Source organism: Nannobrachium achirus (assembly GCF_963921795.1).
Source record: "Nannobrachium achirus genome assembly, chromosome: 23".
Taxonomy (NCBI): Eukaryota; Metazoa; Chordata; class Actinopteri; order Myctophiformes; family Myctophidae; genus Nannobrachium; species Nannobrachium achirus.
In genome coordinates this window covers 16,394,232-16,421,402 of record NC_137830.1, presented here as the reverse complement: position 1 = coordinate 16,421,402, position 27,171 = coordinate 16,394,232, and the positions used below count along the sequence as shown (strand labels likewise).

The window sequence follows — 27,171 nt, the reverse complement described above, 5'->3', positions numbered from 1 at the left end:
TTTAACCCATTTAGGCCTGGAATTATCTTATACTTTAGCTATTGAAAAACAGCAGATCTACAAGCGCACAGCGCGGCACCGAGTGCCGCGCCGTGAGCTTGTAGATCTGCTATTTTTGAAAAGTCGTGTAAATGTGTGCAACTCTTGAATATAATGTATTTTTTTAAGCAGACATTTGTAACTCAAATTTTGCTTCTGGGGGTGTCCCTGGAACTAAATATTTTGAGATGGGGGTCCGTGGCCAAATACATATCATTTTGGGGGTCCCTCACATGAAAAGGTTTGAGCACTATAAATATAGAATCGGGTCAAAATATTCAAAGATCATGCAGCTGTTCACGGTTTCTTAACCACCATTTTGCAGCTGTAATTATTATCACTTAAATAGGGATTAATTTCGTTCTACCAGATGTTGCCTGTGCTGTGTGGTTTCTGTTGTGCACATTACATGATATCTGAGTGTTTTCTATCATGATGTCAAAGTCGAGCGTCAAAATCGGAAAGAAATGTGTACTGTATCTGTATTATGGTGTTGTTTTATGTCGTTCATCTAATTCACTCATCCTCTGTTTTAACAGCATGCCTCTTGACAGAAACACGCTCCCCAAAAAGGGCCTGAGGTACTATACTCATCAGCATCCATCATCTTCTGGTTTATTCACATTCATACGATTACATTTGCGTGCAACAGATCAAACCTCATACTGTACTGCACTGGTTCTCAACGTGGGGTGGGGTCTGTGTGGACCCCGGGGGTCCTTGAGGGGGTTCCGTGGGGCTCCCCAGCTTAATGATTGAGTTAGGAACCAATTGGACCCTGTAACTCAGAGAAATGTAACCTTACCGGTCCACTTCGCTCCATTTGTGCACTCTTAAAGTCAGATTAAAGAGAACTTTAGTTTTTTACAACAAGGGTTCATATTTTAGATTGTAATTAAAGAATATAAAAGATGAGTGTTAAATTGATTTCATTTTCTATTGTTTTAGAGATTCTTATTTCAGTGGTTGGGGGCATGCGTACAAGTGGCTAAATATGTATTTTTAGACACAATAAGCCAGCAATTTCTTTATTGCTATTTACAGTAACACTTCTATCCCCTATAAGTAAAATCTAACCATGAAAGGTTGCGTTGTATCTTGGGAATGGGCTTATTCTGTGTAAAATGACATGCGTACGCATGCCCCACATTTTAGCACGGTAAACACTATAAAACAATAGAACGAAGCAAATGAAAACATTTTAACACTCACTTTTTCTTTTCTCTAATTACAATCTAAAATATGAACCCTTGTTGTAAAAAAACAAAGTTGTCCTTTAACTGTGAGGATTTTTACAGCGTAGATTGGGGTCGCAGAGATAAAAACTGCGTCAAATGGGGGTCCGTGGCCTAGTGCATATCACACTGGAGGTCCTTTAAAATGTTAAGTTTAAATGAAAGAGGTTGAGAATCACTGCTGTACTGCATGTATCTATAATCCATAAAATATGTACATACTCATCTGTCCAGCATGCTATATCATAATTGTCAGCTGTATACTGTTTAAGTAATGCATTTATAGGGGATTATGCAAATGTGTGTGTGTGTGTGTGTGTGTGTGTGTGTGTGTGTGTGTGTGTGTTTGTGTGTGTGTGTGTGTGTGTGAGAGTGAGTGTGTGAGTGAGTGAGTGTGTGTGCACGCGCATGCGTGCTTATGCCCGTGCGTGTGTGCATGCGTGCATGCACTGCATATCGTCACTGTCGGGCAGAAACCTCGTATCTCCAAGTTTCAAATTTGTACGTTCTTTCCCAAAGTAAATCCCTGCTTCATCATACAAGGCCGTTGCACAAAAGTAGTGAAAACAGCAGATCTACAAGCACACAACGCCTCGCGGCGCGAGGCGTTGTGTGCTTGTAGATCGGCTGTTTTCACTAGTTTAAGTCATTTTGAAAATGATAATGCAAAACGGACAGTTTTGGACATACAAGGTTTTCACCCGGCAACGACGATATGTGTGTGTATGTTAGTCATATCCTTTCCTTTCTGTTCTCATCATCGTGTACGTTGGTGGAAATCCATCACCGCAGCCATGCCATTTACCAACATTTCCTCCACTACCTAAAATGGCCTAAATCTCGGTAATACCTTCACCGTTAGCCAATAGAAAGGTGGGATGGATATATTCAGCCTGTTGAGGGATGATGGATACGCCGTTATCCATGCGGCACAGACTAGTGGCACAGCCACAGCAAACATTCTTCACACTGTTGCACTGCATGGCGAGAAGGGGACTTTCTGCTTCCAAGCAGCGGTGGTGAATTAAAAATTGGGTCCGTTGATGTAGGGCTGCTGGGCAATATAACAGCATAGATACTGTATATTATTCTGATACAAGACTAGATATTCTCTGGGATTTTGGATATAGTAATATCATGTAATATATGTCTTCTCCTGGTTTTAATCACTCCTATTTTAATACCTGAATATAAAATAGTGAAATCCAATACAAAAATATTATTTGGTTTAGTCCATATGCGAATAGTTCAACGGTACAGAAGCATGGAATTAAAGAGATTTCTCTTCTCAATCTCTTCGGCAAATTTGTATGCCTGTCTGCTGTTTACATGTTCTGCAAGCGGTAATTACAACCTATGTTTGTGACATGGTCACCGCCATCATGTATCAAATATTCCGCTTTGGGTGCATAATGAAGTGAGTCAAACACTGACCCCGATATGTCCGTCTCCCTGGTGGTCATACAGGGACTGCTGCGTCTTCCATGTGACTTCAATGCACCATTAGATGCCCAAAATCCCCTCATGGGGAAGAGCAGAGACGGGCGGAGAGCAGCGCTCGAGCGAGGTCATGTGTGACAGGCTTAGTATGTTGAAAGTCTGCGCTAAAACAGGATGAACGTAAACTCAATTGTCGTCCTCGGGGAGGATTAAGTATGGCTGCCTCGCCTCGTGCGCGATAAGGATGCCTCCTGCTGCTTGGTCACTTCAGAGCGGAGATTGTAGGCGAGGCAGTGGTCGTTTGATTCTGCGGGCGTTGGAACGTAGCCGCCTTTTTGCCCTTCTACCCGACTTAGTCAGTTATGTGTGCGTATGAACTGCATTGTACCGTGTGAGCTCAGTCGCAGTGCATGTCCATTTACATACTCATGTACTGTACATGCATGTCTCACCACACGATCACCTTTCCGTTTGCTCAAGCATTGAAAACCTTCACGCCTCCCCCTGAGTTTGACCTAAGGCAGTGATTCTCAACCTTTTCAGGCCGCGACCCCAAAAATAATCATATTTTAACTGGGGACCCCCCCACCCTGACGAGCACCAAGAGTTGAGGCATTACATTTTGTATAACACGGTTTCTATTGTGAAAATAGCAGATCTACATGCTACATGTAGATCAGCAATTTTCACAATTTCTGCCTCTAATATTGGACAATTTGGCCAATGTCTAATTTGTCATTTTAGAGGTATTAAAAAGTCCTTAAATTGTCACTTTAGAAATGTGCAGATACCCTCTATACACGTAAACGTTATGTTGGTTTGTTTAGCTGTTGAGAGAGAAAACAACGTTGCACATTAAGTTAATCATCTGGGGACCCCCCAAAATAATTTGGAGACCCCCCCGGGGGTCCCGACCCACGGGTTGAGAACCACTGCTTTTACATACTCGTATATACATGCATGTATCGCCACACGACGACCTTTTACATTTTGCTCAACCGTTTGCGAACCTTCACGCCTCCCCCCGAGTTTGACCCGAGGTGTGGTGGTCCTTGCAGATACCCGCCGTCCTCCAGGCAGACGTCGCACGAGGAGGGCAAGGAGTGGCTGAGGTCCCACTCCACCGGCGGGCTCCAGGACACGGGCAGCCAGTCCCCGCTCTCCCCACCGGGCGCCGCCTGTACGACCACCGGCAAATACCACTACTCCAATCTGTGTAAGGCAACCAACCACCATCATCACATGTCATGTCGTCACTGTCGGGCCAGAAACCTCGTATCTCCGAGTTTCAAATGTGCACTTGTTTTCGTAAAGTAAAGCCCTGCTTCACCGTACAAGACTGTCGAACAAGACTAGTGAAAATAGCCGATCTACAAGCACACAACGCCTCGCGGTGCGAGGCGTTGTGTGCTTGTAGATCGGCTATTTTCACGAGTTTAAATCATTTTTGGAATTATAAAAAGAAAACGGCTTTGGACAAGGTTTCCGCCCGACAACAATGATATATGGTTATTGACAGTTGCACAACCACGACTCAGGGAAATAAGGAGCGAAATGGATATTGTAACTCAGAGAGTGTACTAAACTGAATGGACCCTTACGTTGATTGATTGATTGATTGATTGATTGATTGATTGATTGATTGATTGAAGGTTGCATAGGAAAAAGTACAGTTTCATGACAGTAGAAATCACTGGTATAAGGTCAACTAAAAGGAGATCCTTGTAAGCTTTTCGGCTTATTTACACAGGGACCTTTTATGTATCATTCTCATATACAGGTCCATTTGTTCACATTTGGTTATAGGATTTGATATAAAAAGTTACAATCATGACATGTTTGATCAAAAGTACCATTCACTTCTACTATTTTCTTTCCCCCATAAGCACCCATAAGCAGTGTTGAGAGTTAACTCTTTGACCGAAACCGCCATTTCGTCACTCGCCACTTCCGAAAAGCGTTAGACCGAATGAGAGTTTGGAAATGTGCACGTCGGAAAGTCCAACTCACCGAACATTTCGGTCAAAGTATGGACAGGTCTTAAGACATGACTCTGGACATGACTAAGGAACGAATGATCAAATTGAAACAGGGGATTTTACTACGTCCCTCAGCTTTCCTATATAGAATGTGAACGTGCACGTCGTGTACCCTGCCTGGGCTTGACACTTTTCTTTTGGTCACCTTTCCCCTCACAGTGAGTCCCACCAACATGGGCCAGTACAACCTGCCACCGGGCGGCGCCAGCATGAGCCGATCCAACAGCATCGCCCAGGACTCCTTCGACCTGTACGGGGACGGGCACCCACTGGGGGGCAGCGCCACGTCGCTGGAGGAACGCCCCAGGGGCATGAGCCGCTCCGGTTCCTTTAGAGACAGTACTGATGAAGGTACATCTGACACTCTCACTCATACGCACACGCACACACGCACGCACGCACGCACGCACGCACGCACGCACACACGCACACACACACACACACACACACACACACACACAACATGGAACAGACCCCTTCATGGTCTTTCCTTTGTCTGCGAGGTAAATTGCCCCTGAGCCGTCAGTTTCACAATCACAAAAAAGAAATGCTGACCGATTATTTTCTTTTGTTGTCTCCCTTTACAATCACTTAAACCTAGGGGTCTTCAACGTTTTCAGGCCAAGGACCCCTCAACTGGGAGAGAGATGAAGCAGGGACTCCCCCACTACATATTGTATAAATGCGTTAAGCAGATTGTCATCGACTTGTTTGACAGCACTGTCATCAGTCCATGTTGGATTCGTGTTCATGTTTTTTCAGACTTTTAGCCACTTCAATCGTCGATACTTAGTAAGACCTTTCACACTGTACTTGGTCTGCTCTTTTTGACCTCTACACCAAACCTCTTTGCTGAGAATAGCCGATCTACAAGCTCTCAACGCCTCGCGCTGCGAGACGCTGAGAGCTTGTAGATCTGCTATTTTTTGGCTAAAGTTCAACTCAGAATAGGGAATGCGAGGGTTCAAAGTTTTTAATTGAAAATAATTATCCTATCACACAAGGATTTGGTGGCCCCCCTGTAGTAACTCTGAGGACCCCCTAGGGGTCCCGGACCCCCTGTTGAAGACGCCTGACTTAAACCAAAAAGGCATGCAGCTAACGTCTGTTCTTATTAGCATTTTTGCTGAACATTGCTTGCTTTAAAGTGGCACTCATTCTTCTATGTCGCTGTCTTCTATCTCCAGTCCATGGTTCCTCGCTGTCACTGGTCTCCAGCACCTCTTCACTCTACTCTGCGGTAAGTAGCTTTTCTGTCAAGACTCACAAAGACCCTAACAAATGACTGCTAAACGCCTGTGAAGCAGACAGTTCTGTACAGCAGGGGTCTTCAACGTTTTCAGGCCAAGGATCCCTTAGCTGAGAGAGGGATGAAGCAGGGATAAATGTGTATAATTGTGTGGTGCAGATTTTCATCGATTTCATAGATAGATTCATAGACTTGTTTGTCATCAGTCTATGTTGGATTCGAGTTAATGTTTTTTTCAGACATATCGTCGATACTTAGTAAACTTGACCTTTCACTCTGTACTCAGTCTGCTCTTTTTCCCCTCTACACCAATGCTCTTTGCCAAAAATAGCCGATCTACAAGCTCACAACGCCTCACAGCGCGAGGCGTTGTGAGCTTGTAGATTTGTGTATTTTTGGCTAAAGTTCTCAGAATATGGACACACGGGTTCAAGTTGTTAATATAAAAAGGATTGGAACCACTGCTGTAGAACATGGGTTAGCCTTAGCCGCTGCTATCGTTATTAAATTGCCGCAGGATTATGTTGTTTCACAAGAAGTCAAGTACAGTCAATCTGCTGCATAGCTGTTTTTTAAACAACTTCCTAATACCAGTATAGCTCTTCACAATGTGACGCAATCGGCTATTTTCACTACTTTTGTTGTGAAATATTTTGCCTGTAATATTGCCCAAAATAGGGGTGCCAGGTTGAAATTGGGTAAATCTTACTTTAGTAAATTTCTTTAGGACACTTGGAAGTAGTTGCATGGGCATGTGCAGGCGTTTGCTAAAGAACAGCTTGTGCTCCATTCACTGAAGCAATAGATTAGTTTTAGGGGGAAGAATTGATTTCTTGCGCACCAAGTCTTTGGTTGCAGTTGAACGTTTTAGGAGAGAGGCCCTGATTAAACCATAGTTTGAACAAATTGAGTGTAATTTGAGAGCGTTTCCCTGTGGGCAAACTTGTTTGTTTGATTTTGTGTTGATTATTCATTTACCATGTTTTTGTTTTTTGGTTCACTGTCTGATTGTATCCTTAGTTTTGCTTCTGTCTCATTTTTAGTTGTGACTTGTCTGTGTATGCCATTTCATAATTTCTTCTCATCTTTGGCTTTTAAACCTACTTTCTCAAACTGTCACCGAATCCACAGTAATTGAAAAATGTTGACAAAAGGCCATAGATGATGACCAATGACAACATAAAAGTTGGATCCCTGTGTTAGTAGGGATGGTACGATATGAACATTTCATATCACGATTATTGTGACAAAAGAAATCGCGATTTACGATATCGCGCTAATAAAAATCCATATCCTGGGGCGGAACATTTGCCAAAAAATAGCAGATCTACAAGCTCACAACGCGTCACAACGTGACGCGTTGTGAGCTTGTAGATCGGCTATTTTTTGGTAAAGATATTTGATAAAGAGTGGGAAAAAAAGACTGTATCAAGTACGTATATTATAAGTACCTTTTACCAATTATAGAGGGTTTAAGTGGTACCGGCTATGCAGCTCGGCAAATAAAAGGTGAATTGATCCCAGTGCATGACGGAGGACGATATCACGATAAATTAAATCTCCACGATACGATTACCGCAAGTGTTTTTTATCACGATAAAGGATAATATGGCGCATGGTCCCATCCCTATGTGTTAGGGGACAGTGCAACGTGTTCCATTGTTTGAACCAACCATTCTTTCACTTCCAGGTTCTATACTATCTGGACAAGGTAGAGACTGTCACCTCACCACACAGACAAGTATTTCTATTTGCACCACATGTAAAAGAATGACAACACTGTCGGGGGCCCACGAGTCATTCATATTTCCTTTCATTTCCAAATGCATGTCTGTGTGTTTTTCTGTTTAGTTTTTTTTTTCTGTTTATCTCTTACTTTCACAACCCACAGGGAAATTGAAAGCGTATTGTGGTTGCTTATAGGCTCAATTATATTACAAGCTTGTTACCATAATATTGAAGTCGGTCCCATCCTAATTTACAGTACACTTTAAGACAGAATAAGACATAATAAAGCCATAATAAGAAATAATGTGTTGGTAATTAGAACTAATATGTTTTATTAGACAGAAACAAAGACAGAATAGCAGAAAGAGCGAATGCATTCTCTGGCACCTGCCGACTGGCAGTTCGACCGTCAGTCGTGCTGCATCGCCGGCGATAGGACCAGCCACCACCGCACGGACCGGCAGTTTACCGCGACGGGACCTGCCGGTCCGTGCGGCGGCCGCCGGTCCTACTGCCGCGACTGCCGGTCGAACTGCCAGTCCTATCGCTGGCGATGCAGTGCGACTGCTGTTTGAACTGCCGGTCGTGCGGCGGTATCTGCCGCGTCAGTTCCGTGGCAGGTGCCGGTGCCAGAGAATGTATCCGCTCTTTCTGCTATTGTGTCTTTGTTTCTGTCTAATAAAACATATTAGTTCTAATTACCAACACATTATTTCTTATTATGGCTTTATTATGTCTTATTCTGTCTTAAAGTGTACTGTAAATTAGGATGGGACCTTGAAGTCCCCTTAAAAGTCAACACAGCTAACGTTATGACATGGCAATATTACTGTATCTAATCACATACAATACACTTGGGTTGATGTTCCTTTCTCTTAACAATCTATGTTCCTCCCATACAGACAGAAGAGAAGGCCCATTCTGAGGTAAGAATCTGTTCCACACTTGTTTACACATTACATGTGTCTGTAACACTTTATATTAAGCCTAACGTAAACATACTACATATTTGCTTATACCACTGTGTGTGTGTGTGTGTGTGTGTGTGTGTGTGTGTGTGTGTGTGTGTGTGTGTGTGTGTGTGTGTGTGTGTGTGTGTGTGTGTGTGTGTGTGTGTGTGTGTGTGTGTGTGTGTGTGTGTGTGTGTTTCTTTTGGCAAGGGTTATACTGTATTATAAGTGTCATAGTTGTTTTATATAATGCTTTATAATGTGTTATGATTATATTGTTGTAAAGCATTGTGAACATATGAGTGCTTATAACTATAATTATACAGAGCAATAGCTTATATATAAGCAGATAACAATGCAAGTATGTTCATAATGTCGACAATGTATGCATGTGTGTGTCATGATGCAGTCGTTCTCAACCTTTTCAGGCCGTGACCCCCAAAATAATCATATTTTAACTGGGGACCCCCCTTACCCAGAGTTGAGGCATTACATTCTTTATAACACTGTTCTGTGGTGAAAATAGCAGATCCACATGCTCACAACGCCTCGCAACGTAGATCGGCTATTTTCACAATTTCTGCCTCTAAAATTTGACAATTTGGCCAATGTTTGATTTGTCATTTTAGAGATGTTAAAAGTCCTTAAATTGTCACTTTAGAAACGTACATATACCCTCTATACACTTAAACTTTATGTTGGTTGGTTTACTGTTGAGTGAGAAAACAACGTTGCAAATTAAGTTAATTATCTGGGGACCCCCCAAAAATAATTTGGGGACGTCCCGACCCACAGGTTGAGAACCACTGTCTTACCTGCGTTCTCAGATCCTAATCAGATCCCAAGCATTGATATTCATTTGGTTTAATGCAAAACCAGTTGACGAGTTATTATTGGCCAACCTTTATCAAGATAATACAGGAATATATAGGCAGTCACCCTGGTCAAAGGTGGATCAATTTAACCCTATGTTGCATCGCTTTTTATGACTGCATTCTGCACTCATTTATGTATTATTTCATGAATGACCCACGTAACACCATCTTCACTGAACCACTGTCTATTTAAGGTAGCCTGATGATGGGGGGACACAATTAGCTTTGTTCCTCTCGTTTGGTTTCATTCTATAATCCTACTGATTATCACTGGTTAGCTTTGGTTTGATTTCCATTCCTCTTAACCACTTGTACCCTAGCGCCCCCATTCTGGGTGAAAGACCTTGGGGAATTCCAGCTAGTCAAAATAGGGTTGATGTGGTTAATCTTCATTCAGCACTTGCCCTGTCACCCATTTCTACCCTGAATTCTTGAATACCTGAATCCCTATAGAGATTTCTCCATTCTAAATCCCACACTTTTTCAACATCACGTCATCTAAGAACCGTGTTAGAAAAAAAAAAAAAAAAGGTGCCTGGAAATTCTGTCAGGCAGTCGTGTAAAGTAATTAAGTACATTTACCACCACATCTCAGAGGCTAATATTGTACTTTTACTCCACCACATTTATTTGAAAACTTTTCATATTTTCATATTTCCGCCATTTGAAAATACCCGATCTACAAGCTCACAGCGCGTCACATTGCGACACGGTGTGAGCTTATAGATCTGCTATTTTCAAACATCTTTATACATTTGAAAACTTGTGAAATGGGACATTCTGCATAAGGGTGCACACACACCAAAGTACCTATGAGAGTGGAATCCACATTCCGCCAATGCATTTCAATGAGAGTGAAGCGGTTTCATGCCAGCAGAGGATTTCTGCAAAAAACGCTCCCTTCTCATTGAAATGCATTGGCGGAACGCGGATTCCACTCTCATAGATATTTAGGTGTGTGGGCACCCTAATGACTACTTTCTACTTTTGTACTTTAAATACATTTTGATACCAATACTTTTGCACTTTTACTCAAGTACATTTTTAATACAGGACTTCTACATGTAAGGGTGCCCTCACACCAAAGTACCTATGAGAGTGGAATCCGCGTTCCGCCAATGCATTTTAATGAGAGTGGAGCGGTTTTTGCAGAAATCCTCTACTGGCATGAAAACGCTCCATAAGGGTGCCCTCACACCAAAGTGCCTATGAGAGTGGAATCCGCGTTCCGCCAATGCATTTCAATGAGAGTGAAGCGGTGTGAGGGCACCCTTAGGGTGCCCTCAGACCAAAATACCTATGAGAGTGGAATCCGTGTTCCTCCAATGCATTTCAATGATAAGGGAGCGTTTTTTGCAGAAATCCTCTGCTGGCATGAAACCGCTTCACTCTCATTGAAATGCATTGGCGGAACGTGGATTCCACTCTCATAGGTACTTTGGTGTGAGGGCACCCTTACAGAGTATTTCTACATTGCAGTATTGATACTTTTATTTAAAGGAGTGGTGACACCGGCCGAAATGTAACATTATGGTACAGTAGGTCACGTGGTCTTTGTTGAAACGGTTTGGAAAGGGGGTGGAGCTCAAAGTATGCAGTACAATCAACAGCCTATTCTGCCGACACGCCCATACAGCTACTGTAGCTGTATGGGCGTGTCGGCAGCATAATTTGATTGGATAATTTAACATGGGGGTACATGACATCATAAAAAAAAAATGCTAATTTGATAGCCATAATTAGCTGTTTTGGCCGTGTCACGCCCCCTTTAAGTAAAGCATTTGAGTACTTTTTACAACACAGCTGTCAGGGAGATGTCCATTCATAATATTGAATTAAATTTGACACCAGATCTGTGTTTGGAAAAAAATATATATAATTAATTCTGTGGTGGCAACAGGAATCTACAGTGTGAATTCAATGTCCCCACTGAAGCTTGTGTTTGCAGGAAAAAGTAGCCTACTCACATTCTTGAAGTAAAAGTATCAGTAGGCCTACTTCCAAATAGAAATAGGCCTAATCTGTTACAAGTAAAAGTCTAGAATTCAACATTTACTTGAGTAAAAGTACCAAAGTATTGGAATCAAAATGTACTTAAAAGTACCAAAAGTAAAAGTACAACAATTTTTTGAAAATAGCCGATCTACAAGCTCACAACGTGTCACATTGCGACGCATTGTGAGCTTGTAGATCGGCTGCTTTCAAATAGCCTATGTAGGCTATAAAATAGGGCTGAAGTGGTTAATGTATGTTTTATAATATAATCATTTATATCTGCAAAGTAAGAGTAGCTAAACTTTTCAAATTACTGTAGTGGAGTAAAAGTACAATATTTGTCTCTGAGATGTAGTGGAGTAGAAGTAAAAAGTACTGAAAATGTACTCCAGTAGGCCTAAAGTAATAGTACCTCAAAGTAGGCTAACTCACTGAAAATATGAGAAGTAGCGTTGGTGATCTACAGTGTGAAATCACGAACAGCTGAGAACCTGTGTTCTGTCCTATGGTTCTGTCAACCCGTTCAGGCTCACACCAGTGACCCCAAGTGGACATTTTAAGTAGTGTTTTGTAATTAGTTTCACTTTGCCCTGCGTTTCATTTCCCAGACAGAAAGCATGCAAAAAAACAATGATTAAAAGTCTAATGAAAGTTGGAGATGAGACCAGGCCTATGCTGCCTGTGGCTGTAAGCTTGCATGTAAAATACTGTGGGAATGAGAGTTTTCACGGAGAGGTTGTTCTATGGAAGGATGATTTTAGTTTAAAGTTGTTTATTGAATGGAGAGACCAAACATGTCATAATTATTAATTGCTACACCTGTGACATGATGCAAGGCCTGTGCTAAGCTAACGATGCTAACTGTGCAAAATTCCAATGTTAATACATTGGCTGAGTTACTCACCATGCTAGATATTTATGTTAGTTTGAAATAGCTACTGTACCTGTACAATACCTGCATGCCCTGTTAATTCATAGGCATTGACATGGATATATTTAGTAATTGCATGGTGTTAAATAGCATAAATGTTTGCAATGTTATGTCATGTAGTCTACACTGTAGGCCTACAGTATATCCATACATCCTGTCAATGGTGTAAAGTACATTTACTCAAGTACTATACTTAAGTATTTTTAGGGTACTTTTACTTTATTGGAGTACTTCCAATTTTCAGTACTTTTACTTCTACATGATCCACTACATCTCAGAGGCAAATATTGTACTTTCTTTACTCCACGCTCCACTTTTTACTGAAATGGGACATTCTGCCTAATGAGTACTTTTACTTTTGGTACTTCAATTACATTTTGATGTCAATGCTTTTGTACATTCACTTGTACATTACTCAAGTAAATTTTGAATTCTGGACTTCTACTTGTAAGGGTGCCCACACACCAATTTTTTTTTGCCAGTAGAGGATTTCTGCAAAGAAAAAAAAGAAAAAAAATTAAACGCTCCATTCTCAATGAAATGCATTGGCGGATTCCACTCTAGGTATTTTGGTGTGAGGGCCTCACACCAAAATACCTATGAGAGTGGAATCCACGTTCTGCCAATGCATTTCAATGAGAATGGAGCGTTTTTGCCAGTAGGGGATTTCTGCAAAAAAACGCTCCCTTCTCATTGAAATGCATTGGCGGAATGTGGATTCCACTCTCATAGGTATTTTGGTGTGAGGGCACCCTAACAGAGGAGAGCACTTCTATACTGGAGTATTGATACTTTTACTTGAGTAAAACATTTGAGTACTTTTTACACCACTACATGCTGTGAATTGTAGCCTACTGTATTTTCAGTATTACAAAAATTGCCATTAGTAAACTTTTTTTCTTTTCTTTTTATGTTGCAAGAAAACGGTTTACTTTTTTTTTTTTTTTGAGAGTTAACTTTTGAGGCAGAACGTATGAAGTATGATTTCATGATTTTCAAATGTTCTTCTCACAATGGAATGAAAGGGATTCAGGTATTCTGGTTGGAAGTCACCCTTTCATTTTCACCAGGACCGCACCAGACCAGGGTCAGATGGAACTTGTAAAGAATATTTAGACTTAATTTTATCATGCTTGACGGTTGGGATTCAGCACATCACAAACTGTGTAGATATTGTATCAGGCTGCTAAACTGAAAATCAGTAAATTTCACTCTTGAGGTTAAGTGGGTTAAAATGAAGTATATTACATTTAACCCAGGTCTGGGTTGTGTAACAGGCTGTCATGATGATAATATAGTAGTTTGTTTTTCCATCTAAGGGTTAGGGTTATTTTCCTCAGCCACACTCATGCTGTGTGATGTCAACATGCAACATAGAGTTAATCTTTACTTTTCTCTTTCCAATCAAGGGCCAAACAGTCCAAAATTCCACGGTAATTCCCCCATTTATGTTTCTGTTCACATTACATCCCAGTGTTTTTTCCCCATGGTACACAGTAAAACTTCGCAGTGTTCATTCATCCATTTGTTCCTAATTTCCCTGAGTCAACGTCTTAACTCTAAAGGCTCTTTTCCACCGGCAGCGATAACGATGACGATAACGATTTAAAAAAGTGGGTTTTCAATTGAAGTGGATCGGCAGCATCCACCCAACACCGATAAAGACAACGATAGCCGACAACTACATCGTTAGGATCAACAACGATGTGGTTAAGATCACAGTGATATGGAACTGGGTCTCTGACAAACAGCTCGCGATGCGCTCTGCGCGAGCGGCTGTTAATTGGCGCCTCTTCACATTGATGTCCGATAACTTTATCGGACATCAATGTGAAGGCATAATTATTGCTGTGATATTTTATGGCTATCGTCATCGTTATCGCTGCCGGTGGAAAAGGGCCTTAACACTGTACAAATGGACCTTTACAGGTCCATATAGTTACTTTTGCACACTCTTTGAGTTACAAATGGATAGATTAACACTGAGGTTTTTGCAGTGTACTAGGCTGTAACAAATAATGTGAAACAGAAAGGCTGTTCACATGAGTGAAAGAAATAAGGACTTCAATCTTCATGCCCTTTGTAACGTTACTGTCTCCCCTCCAGCAAATCAGAAAGCTGCGTCGGGAGCTGGATGCCTCTCAGGAGAAGGTCGCAACCCTGACGTCCCAGCTGTCTGCCAATGTGAGTTTGTTTACTTCAACAGTCAAAGACAGACGCCGCATTTACATGAAAACCTGCAGGCGGAAAGCCTCTCATTGAAAGCCTTGCCTTTTCGAAGCCCTTGAAATTGAAATCTTTAAGGAGACTGCTAATTCAACTTCTTTCAGACATTCATTATTTGAGTATCTGAGACGAATAACAGTCTAAAGATATTTTTTGATTTACCAGACTGTAAACCACAAACTAGAAGTTTTTAATCTCTTAAAGTCTTAATGTACTCCCCTCTCATTTTGTTGAATTAGATTTTTTTACTTAACTCATATTAGGAATTATAAGACATTATACTTATGGAAAGTGGAAAAACAGTATATCTCCAGCAGTTTGTGGAACAACAGTCTCAGTCCGTACAAGCAATATTCAGCAGACAAAGGGAGCAGATAACATTAAAACCGACAATTAAACAAAATGAGGGGGGATTGCATTAACAATTTAACAGATTAGAAATGACTAGTTTGTGGTTTACAATCTGGTAAATCCAAAAATATATATATTCAAAACAATTCAAATATGGACTTATACTGTTATTCGTCTCAGGTACTTGATGCTGCACTTTGTGTGTGCGTGCGTGCGTGCATGCATGAGTGTGCACACGCGTGTGCTTGTTTACCATACAGCAAGGATTGTCTCCGTGCATTCCTCTCACCCAGCGGGCTGGGCTGTTGACGGGAACGGGGCATCTCACCGATTCAGCAGAGCAGAACAGCGAGAGAGAGAGAGAGAGGGAGAGAGAGAGAGCGAGAGAGAGAGAGAGAGAGATAGGGGATAATACAATAAGAGGGAAAGAGAACGCAAACAGGAGCAAGAAAAAAGAGGGTGGAAGGGAGATGGAAGGACAGGAAGAAAGACAGACAGAGAGAGGGACAAGAATAAGTGGTACCCAGGACACGAACTGTGCGTGGGTGAGAGAGAGAAAAACCTTAACCCATTCAGGACGGGTACACATTATTGTGTATCATTATTTTATGCTTTAACTATTGAAAAATAGCAGATATACAAGCTCACAGCGCGGCACCGAGTGCCGCGCTGCGAGCTTGTAGATCTGCTATTTTTGAAAAATCGTGAAAATTAGAATTTTGACCGATTCTATAAGTGTCTTTGGAATCCTTCTAAGAGTTTTTGAAAAACCAATGTTTCTATGTCAGCAATCTGGCCAGCCATCGTCAAAGGAAAGGTCCTTTTCACTTAACTGGAGCTCAGTCTGTTCTTGAGAGACTACTATGTCAGTGGTTCTCAAACCTTTTCATGTGAAGGACCCCCAAACTGATATTTATTTGGTCACGGACCCCCATCTCAAAATATCTAGTTCCAGGGACCACCCCCAGAAGCAACATTTGAGTTACAAATGTTCGCTTTAAAAATACATATATTCAAAGATTTGCACACATTTTCACAACTTTTTCAAAAATAGCAGATCTACAAGCTCGCAGCGCGGCACTCGGTGCCGCGCTGTGAGCTGGTATATCTGCTATTTTTCACTGGTTAAAGCATTCAATAATTCTAGGCCTAAATGGGTTGTTAATCCCCGCGAGATGCCGTCTTTGCGGTGAGATGTGAAGCGATACAGTAGTCAGACTCCAGTGTGTCTCTCACTATTTGGGCCATGTGTGAAGTGTCTGATCAAGCGTGAAGCAGACGGGGTCTTTCCTCTGTGGCCTGTGGCTTTGATCGCAAAGTTGTGCCGCGTGGGCAAGGAGGCTGAACTTCAGACAAACTTTTACAGATGGAAGAAGAGGCGTAATGTCACGATGGATATCCCAGTCCAAAGTCAAACATTCTTGTTGTTTTTTTGCCCATAATACAGTATACTGTACTGTATGTGAGACGGCTCTTACCGCCTAGAAGAGCATTGTGTCAACCATAGTAGACAATATCAGACATTTTATACAGCACAGAGTATGGAGGCTTCTCAACTTCAATATAGATTCATGCCGGGATTGGGCCCTTGAAAGCACAGACATATATCTTTTTTTTCTTTTTTTGTGAGAAGGGGGGGCTTTAAACAACATTTTCTTTCGTCATAGAAGAACAGAGTGGAATGTATGCAATGATTCAGCTCTTTTTCACCGTTGTGCTTTTTAATGTTCATTTCTAATCATTTGAATGAATCCTACAGTATCCTCTGTATTGTATGTATTTGTTTAGATTTTATTTGTTCAGAACTGCATGGAATTGGCTAAACCTTTTTTTCCCCAGGAAAAAAAAGGATTAAGAAGCAGAAAGGCTTCTAAACGGCTGCAGTATTTATTGTGCAGCTCTGTTTTCTCTGTCTGAGGGAGATTATATTCCATTCTTGGTGTCTTGGTTCACATTAAATCGCGTTTGAGACTTAATTTGTTCGTGCACACAGCAAAATGACAGTGTTAATTTAACTGCTAATTTAATGTAACCTGTCCTGTACTTGTCAATTTAGTTACACTAAGTTTTCCATCGTCTCCACCCTCCTCTTCATCATTACTGCCCCTCCTCCTCCTTTTCTTCCCCTCCCTGTGCTGAAAATGGTTAATCTACAAGCTCACCTTGCCTTGCATTACTGCTCACTGTGAGCTTGTAGATCGGGTGTTTTCGGTGGGCAACCAAGCATAGATGAGGCATTAGACTCAATCTGCACCCTCCCTTTCTTGGTCTTCTCCTTCACCTCGCTCTTTCCGTTCCTTCTCATGGCGGCGTTGAGGCCGTGGGGCCAGAGATTATAACAGCAGTGGCGTCTGTTTGCCCGCACGTGAGTCCTCCTGTGAGTTTGAGAAGTCAGGCCTGTCGGCGGAAGCGTCAATTTGCGGCGGTAAAAGCGAGGGCTCTTGGCACGCCAGGTCTCTTCTGGTCTGGCTGGTGACCAACCTCTACCCCGGACCACTTCTGGTCTGGCTGGTGACCAACCTCTACTCCGGACCACTTCTGGTCTGGCTGGTGACCAACCTCTACCCCGGACCACTTCTGCCTCGTCGCAGCAGAGACCCCCGGCCATAAAGAAGGCTGGGGGTCAAACCCAGCCGCTGGGGGTCAGTAGTCGGTGCGGCAGCGCAGCACAGACGGCTCAGCCACGGGACACCCGGGCGCCCAAACTGCACCACCCATGGGGTGAACAGGTGGACAGCGGGACGGGCTGTAGCGTTGCGCGCTGTGCGCTGTGCTGGCTGGCAGGTGGAGTTGGATGGAGGAGGATCTGTTGGAACGGTTGACATTTCCAAAGGTTAAGACCTCCGCTGAGTCATCCAGGAGGATGCTGGGAGGAGGAGTCGAGGCGAGGATGTGATCGTGGTATTCTCATTAGGGATGGGACGATATGAAAATGTCATATCACGATTATTGGGACCAAAGAAATCGCGATTTACGATATTATCGCGATAATCAACACTATTATCCTGGGGCGGAACATTTGCCAAAAAATTGCAGATCTACAAGCTCACAACGCGTTGCGTCGCGATGCGTTGTGAGCTTGTAGATTGGCTATTTTTTGGCAAAGACATTTGATAGATAGTGAAAAAAGTACTGTATCAAGTACGTATATTATAAGTACCTTTTACCAATTATAGAGGGTTTAAATGGTACAGGATATGCAGCTCGGCAAATGAAAGGTGAATTGATCCCAGTGCATGACGGAGGACGATATCACGATGTATTAAATCTCCACGATACGATTATTGTGAGAGTTTTTTATCACGATAAACGATAATATCGCTTATCGTCCCATCCCTAATGTGTGTGTGTATGTGTAACGTATTCATGGCTGTGTACATTCAATGCGGTTGTGGTCGTGCATATCTGAAAGTGTGGGCATGATGCGTGTGCGCGTGTTCACTACACTCTGTGCCAGCAGAGCTGAGATTGTTTTGATCTGCCCGGGCGGGCGCGCTGCCCAACTCTGAGCAACACGCCGGTCCTGACAGGCGTCTCCGCCTCTTTGGCTTTGGATGGGCTGGCAGAGCAGGAACACACACATGCAAATCCCACACACAGTGGCATTCTTCACACACATGGGCACAAACTAGGGGTGGGCGATATGGTGATAAATATCGTTGAGACGATACAATGTCTCCACGATATGCGTTTTCAGAGATATCGTATATATCGTGATACAATGAGGGAGAGCCTTATAAAAAATCCTGTTGAATTGTTAAAACAGATTCATTGCTAAATGTATTTAAACCTGCATTTTGGTCTAAATCAGTTGTTCTCAAACTTTACAATGTCAAAGTCTCCCCTTAACTCTGATAGTATGCAAATGGGTCCATCCGGTTGTGCTGTTAAGTAACTTGAAAAATAGCCATAAAAACTAACATGAAAAAGAATCGTGATAAGATTGTGTATCGTGATACAGCTTGGAAAAATATCGTGATATTGTATTTTTCCATTTCGCCCACCCCTAGCACAAACAGGCAAAAGCAAACATGCATAGCGCATGCATGTTCACATTGTGGGACATAATTATGCCAGTTTTGTATTTCCAAGTGTAATGCATAAAAGGCGTAACGTGCGTAGAGATGGATGGTTTTCAGACAATGCAGAGCAGATGGTGCAGAGCAGCCCGGCTTCTTCAGATGACATATGAAGCGTGCTGCTAATCACTTAAGACCTATTTTGAAAAAGTTCCTCACATTTTTCCAATTCCTTTCAAAACTAATTTCCAGAATAGTTGATCTTAGATCATGGGTCCGTTTGGTTGCGTTCTTGTATTAGTGATTTCTCTGTGCGTTCACAGGCTCACCTGGTGGCCGCCTTTGAGAAGAGTCTGGGGAACATGACGGGTCGCCTTCAGAGCCTCACCATGACAGCCGAACAGAAGGTAAAGCAGCGTTCGTACCAGGGGTGTAGTTGATGTCCCCATTTAAAATGAAGCAACACGGAACACCCTCGGGTGTTTTTAAAGAAGAATAGTTTTAATGAATACATCAGCTATTTAGCAAAGGAATTAGCTAAATAGCATCTAGTTTCCGTTTATTCAGTGTGTTAAACTCCATTTATGAGTCAAGGATCTTGGATAAACCTAGGGTTCCAAGAAACCATTAAAGTCCTTTGATTTATATATTAAAAAAAAACTAAACAAACAAGGGCTCCTCAGAACATATCAGTTTCTCATTTTGTTACAAGCCTTTGATTTGGACATCTGAAGTTTTCATCTGTTCAGTTAAGAAGGGAATATCTTCAGAAATAGTGTCATATCCTGAATAAATTCCTTACCAAAACATTTCTTCACCAATGTGTTTGTAGAGGTGTCTAGTAACATATCCCAAAAATTCAGTTTCCCTAGGAGAATCCGTTACAGCTGATGAAAGTTGGAGTCCCATTAAATTAACTATACAGGATAAAACACACCAAAATAAATATGCTATAAGTAGCATATGAGGGGTCAAACTAGGGTTTTTTTAATGATTCTGAATCCATTGCAAAGCATTTGTTTTGCACGGAAAACATTCCTTGGGGTCGAGGCGGCTCCCACAAAACTTTGAAAAATGATGACTCATCACTAAACAATAATTGTATGGGGGCTGTTTCTACCCCAAGACAAATGCTTGCAATGGATTCAGAATCATTAAAAACCCCTATAGTTTGACCCCTCACATGCTACTTAAAGCATATTTATTTTGGTATGTTTTATCCTGTATAGTTAATTTAATGGGACTCCAACTTTCATCAGCTGTAACGGATTCTCCTAGGGAAACTGAATTTCAGTCTTTGTGGGATGTGTTACTAGACACCCTTACAAACACATTGGTAAAGAAATGTTTTGGTAAGGAATTTATTCCAGGACTTTTTAAGATATTTCCTTCTTAAGTAAGACAATCCTGCTCAACAGAAGAGCTTAGATTATCCTCACGGCCATGGCTACACGGAGCTGGATATTTCTGAAGTTAGACATTTTTTTATGCGGTTGGGGCTTGCAGCCACACAAAGCTGGATATTTCGGCTGCGAAGCTGGATATTTTTTAAACCGGATAAATAAGTGGAGAGATTGAAAAATATCCGATTCACTGGATCCGTGAAGACTTTACTGTGTGTGTGCTTGTTAGATATCTTTGTCGTGTGGACCTAGATATTTTTCTATGTGGATATCTGAAAAACCGGGATGTATGAAAAGTCCAGCTCCGTGTAGCCATGGCCTAAAACACTGATCAGAGACCAGCAATTTGTAAAACATATACTGTATCTATCAATTTATGAACACTGCCCTTTGTTCTCTCTACACAGTATTTTGCACTCTCTGTCTGTCTCTCTCTCTCACACACACACACACGCACGCACGCACGCACGCACGCACGCACACACACACACACACACACACACACACACACACACACACACACACACACACACACACACACACACACACACACACACACACACGCACAGGACACCGAGGAGTCCTCCTGGCAGCTCTTAATCCTCTACAAATTAAAACAGACGGGGATCTGCTGGGATGTCTTTGTCAGTCGAGACCCTCCCAACTTTTAATTAAAACAGAAAGCCTATCTTCAGACCACGGTGCTTTTGGGGTAGCGAGACCTGGAGACCACTGCACCCTCGTATCCGAGAGAGATGGGACGTTCGTGAACCAATCGAGTCTTTTGAACGGCTCTTTGAAATGAACGATGGGATCCGGTTCGCAGTAGGGAGCCGTTCATTTTCTAAATGAACAGTGGTGGGAAAAGTACAAACGTTCTTCACTAATGTAAAAGTATCAATACTGCAATGTAGAACTGCCACGAGTAGAAATTTGGAATTAAAATGTACTTGAGTAAAAGTACAAAAGTATTGGTATCAAAATGCACTTAAAGTACCAATAGTAGATAATAGTTTGCTCATTATGCAGAATGTCCAGTTTCACAGGTTTTCCATCGAATAAATGTAGAAAAATTATTTGAAAATAGCAGATCTACAAGCTCACAGATCTACAAGCTCACAATGCGTCGTTGTAGATCGTCTATTTTCAAATGGCAGGTATGTACCTATATACAGTATGTAAGAAATAAATGTATATAGGGTTGAAGTCATTTTTAATTATAACCAAAATCTACAGAGTAACTAGTAACTAAAATGAGCCATTCTTTTGAACTGCTCTTTGAAAGGAACGGTTCCCAGAGATCCGGCTCACTTCAAAGAGCCATAAATCCCATCTCTATTATCCGATGCTGATTCGGCAGAGTGGAGGTTATTCATTTCTTGATTTAATATTTTCTCGAGCACGGTGGGGCAGGTGGGGTTAAGCTAAATCCTCGTCACAATAACTTCTTGTCCGTGCGTTATTGCCGGGAAGAACTACACTGTAGTTCCTCCCGGCAGTATATCTAGCAACTGTAATCTCTGCTTTTGTCATTTAGTATTGGATTGAACCGATGACCTCTTGGCCAGCCACACAAATGAAGGGCAGATGGAATTAAGTGTTTCATTGTGAGATTATCGCTGTTCATGATGTGCAGCGGTAGGTTGTGTAGTGGGATAATAAGGTTAGCGTCCTTTCTCCTTCCTCCTTTCGTTTTTGTACATCCCTAATAATAAAAAAATAATAGTACATTTTATTTGTATTGCACTTTACATTTGAAACAAACCTCAAAGTGCTACTGACAGTATAGAGTTAAATAAAAACATTTGCATGAAATAGTCTAAAGTTTAGACTATTTTAAGCTTTGTTTAGACTCTAAACAAAGCTTAAAAGGATGCAGGATTTTTAAAACCTAAAAAGCTGAACCAAATGCTTTGTTAAAAAGAAAAGTCTTTAGTGCCCTCTTAAAAAACATCGACGGACTGTGGAGCCCTTAGATGGTCTGGGAGCGAGTTCCACAGCAGGGGGGGGGGGGGGGGCTTTATGTCTCCCATGGTACGGAGGTTGGTGCGCCGTTCTTTAAGGCGCTTTGCGTTTCCAGAGCGGAGGCTGCAAGTGGAGGTCTGTGGCTCGAGCAGTTCCTCGAGGTGTGTGTGTGTGTGTGTGTGTGGGGGGGGGGGGGGGGGGGGGGCATTTCCGTAGATGCATTGGTGGGTTAACAGGGTGATCTTGTATTCTGTCCGGGAGGCCAGTGCAGTGAGTGGAGAATGTGAGTGATGTGCTCATATTCAGGGGTGTCGCACCAAATTCTGGGCCCTGGGTACTTTAACTATTGAAAAATAGCAGATATACAAGCTCACAGCGCGGCACCGAGTGCCGCGCTGCGAGCTTGTAGATCTGCTATTTTGAAAAAATCTTGAAAATGTGTGCAAGTCTTTCTAAGTCCTTCTAAGGTTTTTGAAAAAACTATGTTTCTATGTCAGTGGTGCCCAAGCGTTTTCATGTGAAGGACCCCCAAAATGATATGTATTTGGCCACGGACCCCCATCTCAAAATATTTAGTTACAGGGACCCCCCAGAAGCAAAATTTAAAAAATACATATATTCAAAGATTTGCACACATTTTCACAGCTTTTCAAAAATACCAGATCTACAAGCTTGCAGCATGGCACTCGGTGCCGTGCTGTGAGCTTGTATATCTGCTATTTTTCAATAGCTAAAGTCTAAAATAATGGAGGCCCCTCTACCTTGGGCCCTGGTAACTCAGTCCCACTTTCCTCCCCCTTGTGAGGCCCCTGCTCATATTTGCGCACTCTCATTCCGAGTCTCCCGACGAGAAGTGCATTGCAGTAATCATTCCACCCCGCTTGTCTTTCCTCTGCTCCTCAAGGAGTCAGAACTGGCTGAGTTGAGGGAGACCATAGAGATGCTGAAAACCCAGAACACAGACGCCCAGACGGCCATCCAGGTGGCGCTCAACGGCCCGGACCATCTGCACAAAGGTAACAGACAGAAAACAAATAGTAATCACATTGTCACGGAATCAGACGCGGATTCAAGGCAGGTCTAACCCAGTCTCTTTTTTTTATCAAACTTTACGGGAGACAACACACATAATAACTGTAAGGGCTCGAACTACACATTTTTGGCGCTCGCCGACAAACCATAGTCATAGTTCAAAAAGACACACTGAACAACTAAATAGAAGACAAGTCAAAACAACAAACGCACAGACAGCAACAACATCTAGGATGTGGCAGAGGACAGTTTTTTTACTGAGAGGAGACGATGAGGGAACAGTTAGATGTGTGGAATGCAGGGGTGAATATATATATATATATATATATATATATATATATATATATATATATATATATATATATATATATTAATGACTTATTTCACACCCTGTGCGAGTCAGTCAGCCTGTCAGTCTGTCCGTCACATCACACTTTTCCCCTACTCATATCTCCGCCACCGTTGCCCCGATCCATGCCAAACCTTGCAAACACACTCATTGGCTGCCAAACCACAACCCCTCATTTCTCACATGGCCCTCTTCTAGCGCCACCATGAGGCCGATTCTTGCAAAACACATTCTTGGACACCGCTCCTACAGATCTTGCCCTAAAATCACGCAAAGCGGTACACCGTATCTCTAAAGTCATGTCATCAACATGGATCTGTCCCATTTCCCATATTCCCTCCTGATTGCCTACCATTGCCTTCTAAAGTTTGTGTATGTTTCTACCACTTTTTCGAGTCACGTGTTCAAATACTGGATTGTGATTGGCTTAAAACAGTAGTAAATGAGGCCACAATAGCCGGAATGTGTGAAATGCCCGGATGTACATGCAAATGAGGCACATTTCCGAGATCAATACGCGATGAACGCATCCGGGGACTTCAGGAGGGAGTCGGAACCTATGGTCGGAACACCTTTCCCCCCACCAACAAATGACGGTCGCAGCTGTCCTATGTTTACTAACGTGCGTACTATCGTCGCCGATTTATTTGGATCCAATGCAATCCGCCAACTTTAAAGCCCCTTTTCTCTGAACCTATGCCTTTCTGGAAGCGAACAGCCTCTATTTACGGCCGGAACGGTGCTTTTAACTGACGTTAGCTTAGCTGTAAGCTAGGCGACCGAGTATTTCCCGGTGAATCTGTGCGCAAAGGTGGGGGCTTGGGAGTGTGGGGGTCTGGGGGACACGCACCACCACTGACTATTGCTGATGATGGAGAGGTTCTATAGCTTAGCCTTTATGTATTGAAAATGAGAGGCACTCTTGCCGATTTAGTAAGAGACTCGTCTCCAATTGCAAGATATTTAAAAGTTATTTGGGGCCATGATGATGATGATATCCTTTTCTTCCCACAACTAGACTAAGGATTTTATATTGTCTGTGTTATTGTTTACAACCACTGAACCACAATTATTCACGTGTGGCAAGATTCACTCGTTTTTAGTAGGCTATATAGTGTAGGCTTAGAAGAAGCCTTTTCAGAAGTTAATTTAATGATTTACATTTAATGATTTCATTTATCCTCATCTAATGCACCGTATGCACGCTGTTTAAAGGCCGTGTAGGCTTTTCAGAAGTTAATTGAATGTTTTCCATTTGCGCTAATGCACGCAACTGTTTTCGCCAGGTTTTAAGGTCTTATTTTAGTTGTTTCTCATAAGCTCGCAACCCTCCTTGCCCATCGGCCCCCACCTTTGCGCACAGATTCACCGGGAAATACTCGGTCGCGTAAGCTAGACATCTGTCTCAGCATGGAGTTGGCGCCATCTGGTGGTGAGTAGAAGATGTTGTTTGTGGCACTATTTGTTGTTATGGCGGAAGTTTTATAGGCAATAATGATTGTAACTTAAGATCCTTGCAAGTTACAACTATGTGTTTTCTTTCATGTATACGGGAAAAAGTGGTAGAAAAGCTATTTACCACTCGGGGTCGGACATTATGCTCTCATAATGTCCTGAGTGCGGGTGTTATCGGACTCGGCTGGCGCCTCGTCCGATCACACCCGCACTGCGGACATTATGAGAGCATAATGTCCTCTCACTCGGGGTAAATTGCTTACGTATCTCCCGATTAGGGAGTCTTACTGGTTTGTACATTTGTAACGCTGACAACCGCGTCTCTGGTTTCCAGATCTGCGGATTAGACGACAGCACTCATCAGAAAGCATGTCCAGCATCAACAGTGCAGCCAGCCATTCCAGCATGGGCAGCCTGGGCAAAGACGCTGAAGACAAGAAGAAGAAGAAGAAGAGTTGGGTAAGTCCAGGACACATTTAGGATGAATCGGTTCGCAGGGCAAATACGCAGGATGCATTGCCAGAGACGCTTGAGATGGTTAAGTCAGGCATAGCTTTAAGTGGGGATGGGCTAAGGGTCTGGATCTTTTGGCCTGACTTTTCACACTGCATTTGCAAGTGACACAGATCTGATCTGTGTGTTCTGACTGATTTTAACAACGTCAGCCCAAAGCTGCCCTGCGGCGACATATCTGCTTTGGTTACCGTGGTAACGACATAGGCGTCATGACGTTACGTCACTACGTCGATGCCAGTTGATTACGTTCAGGAAATGCGACATAATAGACCATAGTAAACACACGTTAATTGTGTTTCTCTCTTCTTTTCTTTGCTCTTCTGTTTCGTTTTATCTATTCAGCTCACATGTTCTCTCTCTTCTCTCTTGTTTTTCTCATTTGCTCAACGCGCTGTAATCAAATAGTAAACACTCGTGCTCTGTAATGACGTCATTACAAATTGACTAATAATGTCCAACAGCATTTGGAAATAATGCACATGATCCACTGCTGGGTGCAAGGAAGAAATCCAAAGTCCATTTTTATCTCTCCATCCCTCTCATGCTAACCTTTGGCTCAAAGTGGAATTTAAATAGACCATAATAGCTGTTATGTGTCCTTTGATCCAAGCATGTCGTATACCAGCTGTTCTTATGACATTTTACATGACGATTCAATTAATTGTCACTCAAATAAATGCGATTAACAATTTAATTGTGTTTTTGTCATTGACAATTACATTTCTGTTTGGCTTGTAGGCTTTGAAGTTGCACATGGCAGTTATGACGCATAACCTAAATATATAAAGAATTGACTGACATATTTGACAACTTCATACTTAAAAAAGAACATTGATAGTGGAAATAGCTGATCTACAAGCTCACAACGCGTTGTGAGCTTGTAGATCTGCTATTTCCACTACTTTTTGAAAGTGTTTGAAATTATATTAACATTTGTCAATATGGAAACGATTATGATGATTATGCAAAATAATTTGCGATTACCTCAAATAATTGCAATTAGACAATTATTTAATAATTGTGACAGCCGTAACTGTTCTATTTCACACTCAGACAGGGAACATTGGTTTCAGGCTCTGGTTCATACTGCATGGGTCCCTGACCTTAATTTTTCTTTCCTACATTTTGTATTTAATTATTACTATTATTTCAAAATATTTTCAAAAAACTTTCCCAAAAGGCCAAGATTTTCATGAATGAAAAAATGCAGTGATCTTTCTAAGTAATTTCATTAATAAATGAAAGAAAAATCTAAGAAATGCCATAAATTAGAAAACAAATGTCTAAGAAATAGCCGATCGTTTGTTTTTACTAGTTTGGGTCCCGGACAATTTCTCTTCTTAAACGGCTAGTTCCATTCCTTGATTCTGATTG

At 42.1% G+C, this 27,171-nt stretch overlaps 1 protein-coding gene across 1 annotated transcript in view; it reads left to right on the top strand.

Annotated features, from left to right (window-relative positions):
• The window catches only part of nav3 (neuron navigator 3), a gene marked incomplete at its 5' end in the record, with an annotated part of 322,260 nt that overhangs the window by 270,851 nt on the left and 24,238 nt on the right, over nucleotides 1-27,171 (top strand). Inside the window, 10 exons of the mRNA XM_080754819.1 lie at nucleotides 579-620; nucleotides 3,773-3,930; nucleotides 4,913-5,104; nucleotides 5,941-5,993; nucleotides 8,633-8,656; nucleotides 13,891-13,914; nucleotides 14,588-14,665; nucleotides 19,401-19,484; nucleotides 23,350-23,461; nucleotides 25,616-25,744. Coding sequence (XP_080610945.1) covers nucleotides 579-620; nucleotides 3,773-3,930; nucleotides 4,913-5,104; nucleotides 5,941-5,993; nucleotides 8,633-8,656; nucleotides 13,891-13,914; nucleotides 14,588-14,665; nucleotides 19,401-19,484; nucleotides 23,350-23,461; nucleotides 25,616-25,744 — 896 coding nt within the window. The remainder of the gene's footprint in view (nucleotides 1-578; nucleotides 621-3,772; nucleotides 3,931-4,912; nucleotides 5,105-5,940; nucleotides 5,994-8,632; nucleotides 8,657-13,890; nucleotides 13,915-14,587; nucleotides 14,666-19,400; nucleotides 19,485-23,349; nucleotides 23,462-25,615; nucleotides 25,745-27,171) is intronic.